The sequence below is a fragment of the Schistosoma mansoni genome, chromosome 3 (genome assembly GCF_000237925.1).
Source record: "Schistosoma mansoni strain Puerto Rico chromosome 3, complete genome".
Lineage (NCBI taxonomy): Eukaryota > Metazoa > Platyhelminthes > Trematoda > Strigeidida > Schistosomatidae > Schistosoma > Schistosoma mansoni.
Genome location: NC_031497.1, coordinates 9,136,376 through 9,154,891, shown reverse-complemented (window position 1 = coordinate 9,154,891; position 18,516 = coordinate 9,136,376). Strand labels below are relative to the sequence as shown.

Genomic DNA, 18,516 nt, shown 5'->3' with positions numbered 1-18,516 from the left:
TTTGGTTGTAAGCAACTGATGAGAAACCCCGAAATATACTGAAGTCATACTATTCTGCATCAATATTGTTGTTTGTCTTTATTTAAACACCATGTTAGTAATTCAGAGGTTCGGCATCGTGTGTTCGGGCACAGAGACGATAGTTAAGTTTGTATCACCATCTTGAGACACCAATATTTGTGTGTTCAGATAAATAAATAGAATGGGATAAAACGCATGTTGTGTACTCTCTTACTATCCACCGTCCATCTTTACTTAAATTATTTTAGTATTCGAGTGGCATAAATTTCATTTAGGTTCTGCATACTCATCGTAACCAATGGTTGAAAACTTCAGGTAATATGACTCAGAATCGTTCGCAATGTCTGAGGTCCATTTACTCCTTGTCTTTTTCTAGAACCTGAGTCTCACGATCTCGCTTCAACTAGTTTTTTAACTTCTACTGATACTGTTACCACTTCTACAACCCTAGAATTTATCTCATTGTGTTCGTGAGTGTGGAAACTTGAACCGGAGGACATAATTGTCGGGTTCTACGTTGCGTATGACGGTGACAAAGAGTTATAAAAGTACAAGGCGGAAGGTTGTATGTATTTTAGTCAAATTAGGTCATCTTGTAATTCAGATGAATACTTGTTTATTGACCTTGATATTAGCAAAGGTAATAGAAGAGGTTAAATACATTTTTGTACAAATAACTCCTAATACCTATCACCTCTCCTTTTTTGGTGGACGTAGAATTTAACAGATTATGGCAGAAAACTACTAGCCCGACAAACTAGTGAAAATGACCGATTTATGCCGACATTATTACCGGTTTTAACTAATTTGGTAAAAATTTGTTCTATGTACTGTCTTGATACCAGACTTATACTTAATGTCATAGAAGTCTGCTCATAAGCATGAAAATATTAATTCTTAGAATATCGGCCAATATAACTTTATCTGTTGAATTGATGGAAAAAAGTGATAACTTATATTTGGTTAAATCATCTTTTAATTTCGGTATCACCACTGAGCTCGTAAAAACACTGACCATAGTTTCCCTTCATTGAACTGTTCCGTGTGAACCTTGAATCGATATTTCACTGACTGCATCACCCCTAAGTTGTTATTTTCTTTTCATCACTGTCATATTCAAAATGTTTATATATATATATGTTTTTGTTAGGTCCCAGCTATTGGTAAAGAAGAACCAAAAATTATTATTACAGATGAACATCCACGTCCAGATACTACTTTAGCTAAATTATCAAAATTACGACCTGCATTTCATGAAGATACAAATCATGGAACGGTTACAGCAGGTAATGCCAGTGGAGTAAATGATGGTGCAGCGATTTTATTACTTTGTCGTGGTGATCAACTATCAAAACTTGGTAAATTAACTTTTTAAAGTGTTCATTTAAACAAGTTTAATAATTATTACAACTTATCTTTGAAATTGTTTATAAAGTATACATAGGTTTATTAGTTGTATTAAAAATATCAATTCGTCTGCATCCATTGAAATAAATTCATTCAGTTCTTGTATTATCATTAACATTTTAAGAATTAGCATTGTCATCTATATGCTACTTCCTAACAAACAAATCCAACCTATAATATGATTTTGTTCTTCATATATATAGATCTATTTCAAATAATTTTTGTTAAGATGTACCTCGTTATTATTATGGCAATTTTCATGGTGTGAGGATGGTCCACAGGTGTTAAGTCGGCTTCCAGAGAACTCTAACAGAGCCTCCAGAGGCTCATAAAGAGCCCCAACCAATCAGCGATTAATTAGAAGTTGTGTGAAGTTATGTTACTAAAATAACGAGATCCTGATTGGCTGATTAACACACTGCTACTATGTAAACTCAAGGTCTCTTAATTACTATAAAATCCCTGTATTTTCTGTACATAAATGAACCTTGCAGTAAAGTGTTTTCTCTCATACTCGAGTCTTCTCCCTGGTGTTCAAGTCGCTGAGTAGTTCTAGCCTGGGGTTATCAGAATAGCTTAGGATCTGAATATAGCGTTCAACTTACAGACGTATCAGTGGCGACGGGAAAATGACAATGAGTATTTCTTTAGAGCAATTTGAAGCTTATATGGAGCGTCAAGAAAAACGGTTTGAACAGTCTCAAATCAGAGTCATGGAAACCCTGATGCAGAAATTCTGCTTGTCCGAGAGAAACCCTGCTTCTAGTGAATCACAAGTATCACATACTGATTCAGTCATTAATGCCATACATGAATTTAATTTTGACGGTGTAGCAGGTATAACTTTTGAGTCGTGGTTTAAGAAGTACGAAGATTTGTTCTATATTGATCTTCGCAACCTGGATGACGCTTCGAAAGTCAGAATACTTATGAGAAAACTTGGGACTGTGGAACATGAACGCTACAGCAACTTCATTCTTCCGAAGAACCCACGAGATTTTAGTTTTGATGAAACAGTCAAAACCCTGTCCCAAATCTTCGGAGAACAATCATCTCTATTTAATATCCGTTATCAGTGCTTAAAGTTAACGAAAGAACCTGGAGATGACTGGGTGAAACATGCAGGAACTGTGAACCGTGAATGTAAGAGGTTCAAATTGTCGTCCATGTCTGACTTACGTACTTACGCCTGTTACTCCCAATGGAGCATAGGCCGCCGACCAGCTTTCTCCAACCCACTCTGTCCTGGGCCTTCTTTTCTAGTTCTATCCAGTTCTTGTTCATTCTTCTCATGTCTGTCTCTATTTCTCGGAGTAATGTGTTCTTTGGTCTTCCTCTTCTCCTTTGACCTTCAGGATTCCATGTGAGGGCTTGTCTTGTGACACAATTGGGTGATTTCCTCAAAGTGTGCCCAATCCACTTCCAGCGCTTCCTCCTGATTTCTTCCTCCACTGGAATCTGGTTTGTTGTCTCCCACAGTGACTTGTTGCTGATAGTGTCTGGCCATCGGATCCGAAGTATCTTGCGTAGACAGCTGTTAATAAACACTTGTGTCTTCTGGATAATGGCTTTCGTAGTTCTCCACGTCTCCGCCCCATACAGAAGAACTGTCTTGACATTTGTATTGAAAATTCTAACCTTGGTGTTGGTTGACAATTGTTTTGAGTTCCAGATGTTTTTCAGTTGTAAGTATGCTGCTCGGCATTGCTATCCATCCAACTTGAACCATCTTTCTGAGCTACCTTGTCTGATTCTGTTAACATCTCACACTATTATCATACATACAAATTCAACTCTACCCTTTCACACTACCAATGTCACATTTTTCATTGGTTCACACATACAGAAATAAACAAATATGTCTCACTTAAATCACCTTGACCGAAGTTACATGACATTGGCTTGGTCACAACTGTTTTTTGACTGATCGTACGAAATATTTTTGTTTTGTTCCTTTGTACTATTATAAGATCCAAACAAACAATACTAAGTGAATTCAAACTTCACCCCATCGCACAAGCAAGTGGCTATCAGGACTCAGTGGCCGAGTGGATAACGCGATGGCGTTTGAAGCGAGGGTACTGGGTTCGAGTCCCAGAGTGAACATCAACTCTGAGATGCAGGTACATCCAGCTGACGAGTCCCAAATAGGACGAAACGCGCGTCCTGGATTCCACTGCTAGCCACTATCCATCTCTGCTTATTATAACTTAGGTTAATTTAATACGGAACTTCCTTTATTCATCATTTTCAAAAATGTTGATTTGCTGATAAATATTGTTTTCAAATAGACCCAGCTTCGTTATTAGTACGGAATTCGTCTACTTTTTTACTATCATTGATACTAGGCACTAATCAACCTAGTTCCGATTATAGACTTTTTCTAGTGTGAACCGCGGTCAGTGTGTTACGATAGCATCTGGTTAACCTGAACCTATTGATTTGTCCTCACAATTACTTTCCCGAAACCGATTTCCTCCGAATAAGTGTATATAATAACTCACTGAAAACTACTTAATTTCATCTGTCTGCATTAACTGTCTCGTTCGTGTCTTCTTTCACTTTGTTTCACAGGTTCTCGTCGTCCTCTGGCTCGCATTGTAGGCTGGCATCAAGCTGGTCTCGAACCGGAACTAATGGGCCTTGGTCCTATTTACGCTATTCGGGGATTATTATCTAAAATTGGTTGGAAGATGGAATCCGTTGATGTATTTGAAATCAATGAAGCTTTTGCTTCTCAATGTATTGCTGTAAATATTCTTTTTTCCAAAAAGTTTAAGCCCTAGCTTATTTTGTGTAAAATTAATACCTTTGTTTTTTTACTGCGTTCATGAATCAATTTATCTAAGGTTTGTTTTACTATGTAGTTCTACAAACGGATGTGGATATCAACGACCGTAATCTTACTAAATAAGTTTATGCTCAACAAGGTGGTGAAATTGTGAATTATGTTAATTAGGTAATCAATCATTGAAATTCCTATATAAATGTTTGATGAATGTCATGTTAAACAGAATGAAGCCGATTTATAGGTAAGTGTTTGTTCATCTAAGTCTCGTTACCATAATGGGTTTGCGGAGATCGTTGGATTTCATAGTTTACATCACAGATTGATTTCCACAATCCTATGGCAGGTATAATGTACTTTTAATGAATAATTTCGAAAAGTAATTTCCGGGGTCTTAGTTAAAAGCTGTGACCAATGGAGTCCAACCACGTTTGGTGTTAGAAAGTTGCCTACCAATCCCACTAGTAGATGGTTACGCAATATCATTGTGAGGACGGTCCACAGGTAAACTTGAGGAAGCTCTAAAATGTTCAGAAAGCCGAACATATTCCATCCAGTCAGCTTTTGGAAGAATATTCCAGAATCACTACGTGTAGCTTCCCCATGGGACAAATGCTAATAACCCCCTGTGTGCGGATTGGATAACTATAATGATGATTTCGATTTTACTAAAAACTATAAATACCTGCCAGTTTTGCACCATAATCGACACTGTTTTTGGAATAACATTCCTTCCACTTGTCTTCTGTCTTCTCATTTGCGACTTGGGAGTGTTCCAGCGTTCGAGTGCTCAAGTTATACGCGATATACTAAGAATCTAAGTTAGAGATATAACAATCGTGAATTAATTGAAGCTAGAAGTATAAACTAAACTATTGGATTCTGGCCTAGTCGTTTAAAAGTTAAGTGTTTACTGAGAGAACTGAAGGTTTTACTGTTGGGGATGTCGAATCCCCAGAACTTACTTGATAAATGGCTTAATTCTGTAATTTTATTTTGAAAATTTGAATTTAGCTGTTTTCGCGCCAAAAACGCTCTTTTTACCTTCACGTCATATTTCTCACTTGTAAACTATCTTAAACGCTATTGGTACATTGTTTCTTCGAGTGTGCTATTTTATAATGATGCCCAAGGACAGTTTGTTGCTGTATATATACGGTTGACGTTTTCCCCTTATGATTGCTGTGCTTCTGGCTGCTACGGAATATAACTTCCCCGCTTCCAACTTGGACTTCTTACTCTAGTTAGCTGGATCTGGGTCGCGTCAGAATAGCTAGCTTATCGGTCTCTGGTCACAAGTCTTTGTTCCGTTCGCTACCAGTGAATTCAAAACGCTTCAGACATAACATTTGCGTTCGATTTCTGGTGTGGTCGTCAATGCTCACTGTTGAATAATCTTATACTAAAAAAAATAGCTGTCTAGTGTTTCCTGGTTTCTAGTAGATGTCTAATTATTATCAGTCCGTTATTTAAGCTTCACCTTAGAAACCAAATTATTTAAACGTTGATATACAATCTGTTTAACCACTGGTTATAGTAATGACAGTGAAAACTTAAAAGCCATATCATATATTTGATGGAATTCAGGACAAGTGTTTCATCCTATTCGGGATTCATCAGATAGATTTATCTATATCTCAATGCTGATGTTTACATTAGAACTGAAACCCAGTACCTTTCGCTTCAAACTCCAACACATCATCCGCTAACTAGGCTACCAAGTTCCATTACAAACTACAGTCCATCTATTCTACTGTGAAAAAGAACGTGATAAAATGGCTACATTGAGACAATACTCACAGGCTGCCCATTTTTATGCTAACAAAAACTTATCAAAATTCAGTCCTGCATTTGAGCAGTAGGATAATTCAAGCTCTCACTAGTTAGGATTCTATACCTGTCTATATCATTTCTTCGTTTTCCTTTACTAATTCATGAGAAGATAAAACGATTTTCTTTTCTGTTTCATTATCTACTTATTTCAGATTGCTACTGAATTGTGTATATTACCAGAGAAATTGAATATATCCGGTGGTGCAATTGCATTAGGTCATCCAGTTGGATGTAGTGGTGCTCGTATATTGGTTACATTAGTCCATACATTACAGCGGCTTTGTAAAGATCATGATGTCAGTGGTGGTGGCGGTGATCATTCAACTGTTGTTCGACGAGGTGTAGCTGCTTTATGTATAGGTGGTGGTATGGGGATTGCAATCGCTGTAGAAACATGTGTTTGATAATAATAATAACTTCGAATTATCTTATTCGTAATTCCGGTTTTTGTGATATGAATTAATGTCCATGCCTTATTTTGAGGGTTTCTTACTCATGAATAAAAATAACAACATAGTTCAATAAAAATCATGTGGAAAGCAAGCGCCTTTCCTTTTTCTTCTTCCTCTATTGTTGATTTTAAAAGTAAAAAAAACAAAAGAATGAAAGGAATCTATTGATTTACAACTTTTATACGTAATTGTATTTGATAAAAATACAAATGCAAATATAATAAAACTAGATTAGATCACATTATTGTTCTTCCTATTGTTTCATTTTCAATTTTATACACTTTAATATTTGGTTTAATTGAAGATTGAGGGTTCATAATGTTGTTGTTGTTGTTGTTTTTTTACTTAGCAACTTTTAACTCGAACTGTAATTACTTCTAGTTGAAATACAATTGTGGATCACATGCAGTTGTTATTTGCGTGCGTTCTCTCTCCCCCTTCAGTTGGGTTATCTTTCTTTTGAATTATAATCAGCTAGATGTGGTCGAATATGAATTGACCAAAGTTACCACAACTCATTAGCATGATTAAGTGAATAGCGAAAGTGATCTAAGTAATATAGCAGAGATGTAATCTATAGACAATAAACATTAAAAACATAATACAAAAAAAACAATTTAAAATGACTATCCCATTGTTTATTGGAACTCAACATTCAGGGGAAGATAGGGAGTGAATGCACCTGTGTCATTTTAATCACTTCTGAACCGTCTTACCCAACACCTACAACAACTGATCGCTGTTATCATACATACACCGATCAGCTAGTCTGAATCCACCTCAGATCAATAGTCACTGGTTTCACAGACTGACTTTACGTTTCAATTTGGCCACCCCTAGTTATTTGCCAACCTACATCTACACTAAACAGCATTGATCGTTATCGTATGCAGTGATCGGGGATATGTAATATATGTCTTAACCTCTTCATGCGATCAAGATTCACAAATTCAATCATCTTCACTTCATATCCAACGTCTAATCTAAAAATTGGTCATTTTGTTGTTCCACAATACACGATCAGTGCTGCGAAGGCACCTATGATTAAATATCTTCTTCCTTAGATCACATGCAAAAGGCTTCGAATGTGGAAGGATTGATACAATTGACTACCTACCGCTAGCTGAATATATTTTCATTTACTAAATATACAGTTATATGGTGTAAATGAAAAGTGACGTATAAAGCAAATTTAAGTAAATCAATAAATTTCATATATCTTGCTTAATAGTTCCAAGAGTTGTTTACAAACCAGCGTTGGGTTATTATACATTATGTACACTGAATTTACGGTCTGGTTATTGTATACATGTGTGTGTGTGTGTGTAAATGTGAGGATTGTGATTAATTTACGTGTGGTTATGTTCCATTGAGTACTGGACATCATTTTAAAAAATTGCCAAACAATCTGAGGTTACCTTTTCCATCAAAATTTTGTTATTGTACATAAATACTGATTTAAGCATTTAATTATTATCTATCATAATATAAGTTTAAAAGGCATTCCATCTACTTATGTTCAGGCAATTGCATAGTATGTCTTTCCTTCAGATAACAAATATGCTTTGAAGTTCATATTTTCTGATTTGTACGAATTCATGGTTGAAGTATGTAGTTTGTTGGTACATGTAAACTTCTGAGTAAATCAATTCACTTGATTGACTTGTGCTGTTACTTAGTGTGATTTCCGATTGCCAACTTAAATCAATTTTAACCATTTCGCTTCTGATTCCATGAAGTTTGTTTTATACTATGGCTATAATTAAAATTTTCACTATCAACAAATCTGCAATAGTTGTATTAAATTTGTTCAAGGTCTAACCTGTTTACATTTTAAGCCAGTCATTATCTTATATTTGGCAAATAGTCAGTTGAATTTCGACATTTCTGTCTTTTACCTTCTAGCTGCACAGGTTATTGTTTAAGAAGTTATTTAAGTGGTATTGATTCAACTTACAAATCAAAGGTTAGATTCTGACCACGATTGAATAAGTGATAAGTAGTCTAATGTGGAACTCAGTATAATTGTGTACTTTTATTACTTTCATATTATGTCTGATTTTTGTGCTCCTAGCATTAATTATTTTTGTTTGTTACAAAAATTCACAGCATGATCCCGCCTCCTTCAAAAAACGTAATCATATAAATGTGTTAAATATAGTTCAACGGATCAGTCTACTTTTAAACTTAACAGATTAAAACAGTTTCTTGGAGTTCGTGTTGGTAGGTGGACCCCACTCACTTTTGTTCAACTCAATACTAACCAAGTAAGACTATAGTTTCCATATACTTTTATTCTAAATCAGTGTATATCACACATAAACTCATATATGTTTGCTTCAAAAGTTTTACTTTCGTAAAATTCATAAACAGTAGGACTATATTTATAAATTCCAATCTATCCTTTATTTAAACATTGTACATTTTAGGGTGAATAGACGATTATTATCATAGCTATGGGTAGTGAAGAACGACCTAATAACTCTATGGTGCCTTGTGAACGTATTTTCATTCAACGTGATTATTCATCTGGTACAGCAGTACGATTTCAAACTTTACCAATGCCTTTACAACTTCGTGGACGTGTAAGTTGTTATGTTAACGTTGATTTCAATTAATTGGAAAAAGCAGATATTTCCTCGCTACTTATACTATCATTCCTTAATGTTTACGATCATTTATTGTTTTATGCATAGATTCCTCCTAATCGATACGCTGATGCAATTGCACGTTTAAATAAATTATTCGATGAAGCTGAAACAATTAATTCTTCTGTTTGTCTGGAGAACTTGTTTGGTTGCTTAACAGCTTATCTGATATTTTTATGCATGAAGACACATTATGATAAGGTAAGATGTTTAATTTATCTGTATAAAATCAATGGTTTTTAAGTGTTTGGGAGGTCTTATAACTACATGTTAATTCTAGCAATTTAATTTTTTGGTACCAATATTTAATCAGTATTGGGAACAGAAATCTTTACTCGATAGATATAACTGTCGTATACACTTTACTGAATGCTGTAAATTCTTTTTTTATTTGTAAAAAGAAATGAGTAAATTCATTGTGATTTTTTTTATCCGAGTTATTTAAGCATCAACTGTCAATTTTAAGCGCCTTATGGACATCGTAAACTAACGGTCTCCATTTTCTTGACCATGTTAAAATATCTTTCATCTTATCTCCTTATTGATGTGAAATATGTCAACTTGAGTTGATAGATGATAATTCATTAGAAAAATGAAAATCAATTCGTTAAAATTTACGAAGAGTTTTTTGATGATATGAGTTTATTCCAACTATTATTTACTACAACATTCTGGACGTGTACTCCACAACTGTATACATGATGAGTCCGTATAACGTGAGATATATGTACATATATTGGTAGTGTTAACGATTGATCCATTATAAACCAATCACTTTATGTGTAATCTATTAACTATTCATTAAGTCACGAGTAGAGATTCAAATAACTTTTTTTCAAAAACATGAAAACTGATACGGTATCACACTATGTTCGATTCATATTGTTTTTCTTTTGACATGTAAAAAGACTTACAAATTAACATGAAAATGTGATAATTGTGAGTTATTAGTATTAGGTTAATAAATAGAAATCAATGGTTGAACTTTTGCACTGTTTGGTTATGGTATTTAAAAAATGAATATGAATATTAATCAAAAATGATTGAGACATATGTTACATGTCCCTAATAACCGTCTACCTCGACTGAGATAGGAGTAGGTAAGAAGAAAAGTAGGTGCGACCAAATCGAAACGTTATATCAGTCCAAGGAATCATTGACTAATGATCTGAGAGAAGTAGGTGTATTCAGACTGATTGGTCAAGGTATGTATGATAGCAGCGATCAGTCATGATAGACGTTGGGTGTGATGGTTGGAAATCAGTCACAGCGGTAGAGATGCATTTGTTGTTTATCATCCTTCAGATTTTGAGTTCCAGCATTTCTTCATACTTTCTTTTTAGTTGAGACTTTTAGCACCATATTTTTAAGGTTTAGTCCTCCTTATGATTATTGCTACTACATTGATTCGGTCTCTTTCGCTACTCACCTCGCCATATTAATCAGGTGTGAGGACTTGGGTCAGAGCATATCTTTGTCAGTTTCTTTTGTGATGTAACTGCTATTGATTAGTTTACTTAGGAAATAAACTTCCGACGAACTGAAAACTAAACAACAAAAACATTTAGCGGTTTGTTTGAAACAATGTACTTTTAAAACGCTGTGATGTGCTCTCCTCTCCCTCCTGATTTATATAACCTCTTCCACGGATTTAAGACGATGATGATTTAGAAAAACAACTCATATTTGAAAATGGTTCCAATTCAAATGACGACTAGTAAAAAATTGTGGAGTTAAGAAACTAATTGATCGCTGAATGAATATATTCCCAGATATTACGTTTTCACAGTAAACATGTTTTTATTGGTTATTATTTTTCAACTTCAGTTAATTTAGGACCAACGTCTAATAACTTTGAGTATTCATATTCACTTTCAATTTTATCGACTCCATAATGGGATAACAGTTTAAAAATCGTTCTCATTATGATTGACAAATTCCGACTCTAGTTAATTGATATTACGGAGGAAATGAATGATTTTCCCTTTGTCATGAGATAATACAAGTAGTGGGTAGTATGATAATTAACCAAACACTAGTTTGGGGAATCGATCGATATACTAGATAACTAGACCATTAGATTAGGTTAAACGATACACAATATCCAACCGAAAATACGTAAGTAAGTTACAGACCAGACAATGGTTTTATTAACTCAAATATAATCTGTCCACAAACCATAAAATGCAGAGTAGAATATAGTGAAGTCAAACATAATATAAAGATATTCATTTTTTAAAATCACTAGTTACTTTGTAAGCATATTTGTTTTCGATCAATCGTGGCTTATATTGCTAATTCTTAAATTATTCATAATGAACACAAAATAGTTTGGCAGTGATGAATTTTCGTTTTTATTTTTATTGTTTCCTATTGACTTATTGTTTATTATTTATCATGCTCTTCACAACCATTCTTCAATATACAATATTCTACTGATAATTCATAATGGGTTATGTTTGTCTATAACTCTTCCAGGTATTGCATAAAGTAACTTTAGCTGTTGCGGATTTAAATGAGAAATTATTTTTACCGAATGGATTACTTATGATTGATCCATCAGAACGTGGACTGAGGGTAGTATCCTTTTTGATAAGTTTAATATCTTATATATATATATATATATTCCGGATGACGTCGACAATTTTCTCAGGTACACTATAGTATCCAAAATAGTTCCATAAGGTCCTCCTATACACGCTGTCAAAGGCCTTCTCATAGTCAAGGAACTTGGTGTATAGTGACGGGTCCCATTCAACTGACTGTTCAACGATGATCCGTAGTGTCGCGATTCGGTCAATGAACGACCGGTCCTTACGGAATCCAGCCTGCTGATCCCGAAGTCGGGCGTCTTTCAAGTTGAGCAATACTCTATTGAAAACATTTTCTGGCACCGATAGTAGTGTGATGCCGCTGTAGTTGAGTTCCCACATTCGCTCAGAACTCCTTTCTTTGGTATCTTGATGAGGTATCCTTCTTTCCAGTCTGTCGGCACTTGTTCTTCCTCCCGAATCTTCCTGAATAGAACGTGTGTCGTTACTTCTTTGTCTGACTTCAGTGCTTCGGTTGGTATATTGTGAGGTCATGCTGCTTTCTCACCCTTGATTTGCCTGATGGCCATCATGATTGATTCGATCGTCGGTGGACTGACATCTATAGGGAGGTCTGTGTGTGTTGTTTTGATGCCCGGTAGGTTCAGTGTGGCTGGTTCATTCAAAAGTTTTTCAGTGTTCCTGTTATTAAATCTCAGTGAATGGTTTGCCTTCTTTGTACTTGACTGGTCACTCTGGTTTACTATATTTCCCTATCAGTTTCTTCGTCGTGTCATTTAGTTGTCTCATACTTCCTTCTGTTGCAGCTCTTTCCACTGTCATTGCCAAGTCTTCCACATATTTCTGCTTGTCAGCTCTCATGCTCTTCTTCACTCGCTTGTTTGCTTTTGTGTATTCAGCTTGTGCCTCGATTTTCTCTGTTCCTGTTCGGCTGTTGTTAACTGCTGTCTTCTTGTCTTGTATTGAACCTTTGTAATGCTGCTTCCCCAGTTTTAGTGTTTCTTTAGTTTCGGTTTCATCCTGTCGACCACCAGGTGGTGATCTGAAGCTATGTCAGCTCCTCTCCTGGTTCTCATGTCTTCAATTGACCTTGTAGATTTTTTACTGATGCAAATATGATCAATCTAACTCTCTGTAATGTGACCCAGTGAGATCCATGTAGCTTTGTGTATGCGTTTGTGTGGGGATATTGTACCATCCATAACCATTTTGTTGAATGCACATAAATTTGCAAACCTGTTCCTTTCTCCCTGTCAGTCCATGTCGTCCCACGATATCCTGATACTTGGTGTCGTCCATTCCGACTTGGAAGTTTAGATCTCCCATCAGGATGATCAGGTCGTTTCCTGAGAATTTCGCTCCGGTCGATTGCACCCTTGAATAGAACTGATCTTTATCGTTGGGACTCGAACCTAGTACCGACAATAATTGTAAAATCCAATTCCCATTAGTTATCTGTACATTTACAAGAATATCCATATGGTCGTGCTTGTCTTATACATTAAAATCAGTTTCGGTGGGAAACGTTATTCAGTCACTTACTTTGGAGAGTTCTTCTGGATTGGTTATTTGAGGGTACTTTAGTGGCTACCTATTATTTATGTCGTTTTAATAATCTTATACTACTCAAATTCTGGTGAAATTCTTCCTGGGAATGCAACGTATTGTATAGGGCAATAGTTCTCCATGTAAGATATTGACAGTCAACGATTTGATCATAGTCAAGTGACCTTATAAATAACCAGGTGGGGATTATGCTTAAATAGGTTGTTTTAATGACTTTAATATTGTCAAGAACTTATAGATCCTCTCTCTATCTGCATATATCTACTGACTATACTCGATTAACATACTTTGCTCCTTACATGTAACCATAGATAGAGTTATGTATATTCCATTCCCAATAAAAATTGTATGCTGGTTTGGATGTGGTGGCATTTGTATTGCACAATGGGTCAAATTTCCTACTTCAGTGTATATTGATTCATAACGATTTGATTTCATATCCGAGATTTTGGAAAATATGAGTGTAATCCTCACTTATCTTCAAGTTAATTGTATCTTCAAACAAATAAGCTTTTATATTTGTCTCGCTTTCTTTCGTATAAACTGTGTTATGTGCATTACCATAAACCTACCCTATGTCAGTTCTTATACATACTATTAACAAAAAATACATCTGATTAATGAACTAGAAAGTTTTATGTATTAAAACATACCGAAATACGTTATAGGAAAGCTTTTCCGAGCTTAATTTAAAGGTCCCAAATAATTCAGAAACCGCAATTTTGTGGTTATTCTTATTATTTCATTCGATAATCAAAAATATTTACAAGGATTTGAGTAAATCTTCGGCTACATACACATCTACGATTTGTTTTACGTACACATTATAGAAGTTACGCAAGGCTTTTAACTTAAAAATCGAGTTGACTATAAAATTTCGAAAGAAAAATAATGAGATGTGTCTAAAAGTACGGCAGTATTATAGGCAACAGTATAAACCTACAAATCTCATCATAAATTATGCGGGTTGTTAGTTACACTATTTAGAGATACTTTCCTGACACCGAATGATCTAAACTGAAAAACCGGGATTACTGAATAGATGTTCCATCTCAGCTCAGGGCTCTGCAGGAGTGCATGAAAACGTTTCACATAAGATCGGACCATGAACATTTGGGCCTCACAGTGAGTACGATTTCTTTGTCACAATACTCACTAGTTTTTAAAAATTTCGCAGCTTATGTGAAAACAACTTGAGAGTTGAACGAATTTCCCGAAAACCACCTATGTGAAAGTTAGATTACACCATCAAGAGGAATGTATGCTCTTCAAAAAAGCAGACAACAGTAGTTCTCAAATGTACTCTGATTTACAAAACAGCATACTAATCAGGTACAGCGTTTGGAAATAGACAAAGCATTCACAAACACTATTGCCTGTAAAGAAGTTTTATAAGAGGAGCTAGGAATACGACTATGAGTATGAGAATAAATCGAGGTATATTAATGAGCCGAATTTCTAAGAATGTAAGATCATATCGTGTTTCGGATATTCCATCTGAGTCCGTTATAGAACTATCATAGTAACGACTAAATGGTGGTAGGGTTTACTAGCTTTTTAGTGTCCTGGATTATTGCATTATTGTTTATTAGTGATGATTACTACTGTAACATTACTTACAAAAGCACAGTTTAACAGATGATACCGCTGATAGCAGTAACTAATTAACGAGTAGATTTCCACATACAAATATGGGTTCAGGAATTTCTAGTATGATAGTTGCGAATTGTTTGCAGATAACTTCCTGTCATTGATTGACCTATAACTGTATAATAATTTCATTGCATTATGGAAGTAATGAAATTCAGATAAGGCATGCCACACACTGAGTCCATATAATTTCACATATAGTTAAACTAATTGTCTATAATCAGCTTAATTTTAGTGAGTAACCTAGTAATTGCAGCTCTGAGAAATCTCTTTCTACTAGTATCCTATGAATTTGGCGCTACAAAAGTCCAGTAGCATAGCGAGTCTCTGTATGAGATATTGTGAAATGGGGAAACCTAGCTTGATTGACAGGTTAAATAGGGGACGACATTTTGCTGGTGCAATGAGATGTTCTGTGGAGTACCATTTACTATTTATTTGAACTCAGTCAGTCAACTACAACGTAGGACCAGGCACATTTATGCATCGGTCCAAGTTGCCATACTTCGTTAGCACAACAAGGTGAACACCAGATTCACAGAATTAGTTAATTAAGTGGTGATAGTATATAAAAGATAGGTTGTATATAAGAATATAGTATAGGAAGGAAGAAAGTTATGAAGCAATTTTAATTTTAAGGTTTAAGGGAAGATAAAGAGTGTATACACCTACGCCATTGTGATCGATTCTGAGCCATGTCACCTAGAGTCTCCAACCATTGGTTACGGTAGTCACGCGGACCCCAACCAGGTAGTCTGCATCTACTAACATGGCTCAGACTAGAGATTAGTGACTTCAAGCACTGATGCCACGTCTTGGTTTGGCCGCCCCTAACTCTCTTCCAACCATCCCCTATACTAGTCAGCATTGCGCGTCGTGGTAATCAGTGTTCAGACATACGTAACACGTGGCCCAACCATCTCAGTCGATGAAGATTCATGACCTCATCAACTGATCTACCATCATTCCCTAATACCCTGCATATAACCTCACTATTACTTATTCGGTGATCTCAGCAGATGCGAGCAATATTTCTAAGGCATCTTTGGTCAAATACAAGTGACTTACGAGTATCTTCTACTCTTGGTGACCACGTTTCGCAGCCGTAAAGTAGAACAGAGCGAACTGTTGAGCAGTATACTCGTCCCTTAATTGATAGACGGATATCTTGTCATAGGTGACGTAAGTTGGCAAATGCCAAACGAGCTTTCTGAATCCGTGCTGAGATTTCGTCAGGCACCAACCCATTAGGGCTGACCAGACTTCCAAGATAAGTGGAGTTGTCGACGCGTTCGACTACTTCACTCCCTATCCTTAGTTCAGGTGTTGACGCAGGCCAGTCCTGGAGTAACAATTTACATTTAGATGGGGAGAAACGCATCCCAAACTTCCTGGCATTGTTACTCAGTTCTAACAGAAGACTCTGCATTTTATCAGCGTCTTCACCAAACAGGACCATGTCATCTGCGTATTCTAAGTCGCTTAGTGGACCCCGTGGTAGGAGATCAATTCCTGAAAATTCAGTCGACAAGAAAGTTGTTTCCAGCAGTAAGTCTATGAAGTTGAACAGAAATGGAGATAGTGGACAGCCTTGCCGGACATCACTTGAGGTTGTAAAATCATATGACAGTTCGCCATAAGCTCTCATTCGACTGGCAGTGTTCGAGTAAAGAGACTTCAGACTAATATAAGAAACCGGAATTAATAAGTCAAGTGTAAGTGTAACGATCTCGGAAAAAGACGGAACCCTTATCTGCTCTCACCCCAGACGTTCAGAGCGATGGGCGGAACACTTTAAGGAGCAGTTCAGCTACTGCACAACTACCCACTATTCCCAGACAGTCTGAATGGAACATTGAAGTAGGTCCCCCAACTCTAGCTGAAGTTCAAAAGGCTATAATTAATCTGAAACGAGGAAGAGCAGCTGGTCCAGGTGGATTGGCTCCAGCGGTCTTTAAATATGGTATAAAATACCTAGCCAATGTGATTTTCACGTAACATGTCTTGAAGTGAATAAATCCCCATAAAATTTACTGACGTACATTTCGCCTATTTTTGGTTGGTACTATCAGAGCCGCCGATTATACACAAGCCTAATAAAGATTTTACGCAATCCACAGTGAGTGATGGGCAATATCATGTTCGCTTTGTCCTTTTAACGCTGATCAAATTCCGTTGACTGTGTTGCAATGTGGCCACTAGTCTTGGTGACTCGAAGTCGCGTACACTGTTTTCTGGCATTTGGTGACTAGAGGTAGTCGGCAGGAAACCAAGTGTTCAATATATAATCGGATGTTGAAGCGAACAGTTATTATATTAAACCAATTATATTACTTCTGGGAGCTCCTTAGAATTCTGTCGTCACAGTACATCCATACACTAAGTGGGACTCACTCACTTTAACAGATGCGAACATCCATCCGTTGTTCGAATAGTCCAACCATAAAATTTTGTTGCCTTTCTAGCTTTACCAATGACAGCGTCTGCCATTTTTATTTTCGCGGTGACATAAAAAGGGTTTTACTAAATTCCTTAAGAAGTCTTGTTCTTTCTAAACCTTCATACCACCATTCGGAGACAGTATTTATTAACACTGTGGTCCAAACTAAGGAGTCGTTTGATCGTTGCGGATGCCCGGTAATTAGTATCTATCCTAGCTTACCCACAAAATCTTCCGTTACAACTAACAGAGGCAAGTATTGATACCGATTGCCATATCCAGTAACTTCTGGAATATGGGTATTTTCGAAAACAAGTATGAAGCATATTTTAGTGGTATAACTAGCATTTGTTTCAACATGAAACTGCCAGGATTAATCACGGATGAATGGTTTGTTGAAGCAAGAGGCAGCTGCTGCAACCAACTAAATGAATGTACCAACAGATGGTATGCAAGCTCGGAAAAACAATAAAAAGATCAGTCCCTGAATCATTGAGAACACCAATTGTATTTCTAAAAAATCTCTATTTCAGTAGGACAAGACGCAACTGGTTACACGAATGCTAATTTATAGAAGCCTTCTATTCTACTCCAAAATATCATCAGGTCTCATCTTTTTTTAGGGCTTTTTTCTTCTTTGACCTCATTCGCCAAATTGCGATGCCCGCGAACAAGATTGCATAATTGGCCATTACTATCTGCAAATAAATATAACATGACATTAACTAGTTCTCACAAGACATAAACAGGATTTATTACATCATCATTGATTCCCTGGGCTTAAATTTGGGTACGATACCCCCGGCTTTGGAGATGAGCTAATCCTATAAAAGTATTGAATGGAACAAATATTGTTTTGATTAGGTGACAAATATTTTCATCTCACTTTTGTAACCAAATCAACTGAAACTTTTGTGATAATCGATAAACTACATTATTGTAGTACTCTACACTTAAATGACACTTTTCACAGGCTTGTTCATTAAGATACACTCGGAAGAGCTATCGGTTGAGAGACAAAACTATGTCCACCACAGGAAGCCGAAAAACAGGAAAACAAAGGGGACATTCTGTGAGAAAATAAGGAAATGAAGAAAACACGTCAAAAATCTCATTTGTCAATTGCCGTCGTGATATAATGCATTTCTACTTTACGTCA

At 36.1% G+C, this 18,516-nt stretch overlaps 2 protein-coding genes and 1 non-coding gene across 3 annotated transcripts in view; all 3 read left to right on the top strand.

Moving 5' to 3' along the window:
* Smp_197330 (acetyl-CoA C-acetyltransferase) overlaps positions 1–6,453 on the top strand; it is a gene marked incomplete at both ends in the record, with an annotated part of 26,515 nt that extends 20,062 nt beyond the window's left edge. Inside the window, 3 exons of the mRNA XM_018799133.1 lie at positions 1,172–1,379; positions 4,003–4,178; positions 6,202–6,453. Of these exons, the coding sequence (XP_018650952.1) occupies positions 1,172–1,379; positions 4,003–4,178; positions 6,202–6,453 (636 nt within the window). The remainder of the gene's footprint in view (positions 1–1,171; positions 1,380–4,002; positions 4,179–6,201) is intronic.
* On the top strand, positions 3,467–3,532 carry Smp_tRNA_00129_Gln_TTG.1.1. Its single transcript has one exon. It is a non-coding gene (tRNA).
* A 2,504-nt stretch (positions 6,454–8,957) lies between the features above and the next one.
* Positions 8,958–13,206, top strand: Smp_208080 (acetyl-CoA C-acetyltransferase; the record flags this gene model as incomplete). The annotated part of the gene is made up of 4 exons (XM_018799132.1): positions 8,958–9,086; positions 9,198–9,350; positions 11,628–11,726; positions 13,153–13,206. The coding sequence occupies 4 exons, from the start codon at positions 8,958–8,960 to the stop codon at positions 13,204–13,206; spliced, it is 435 nt and encodes a 144-aa protein (XP_018650951.1).
* Between the last annotated feature and the right edge of the window lie 5,310 nt (positions 13,207–18,516).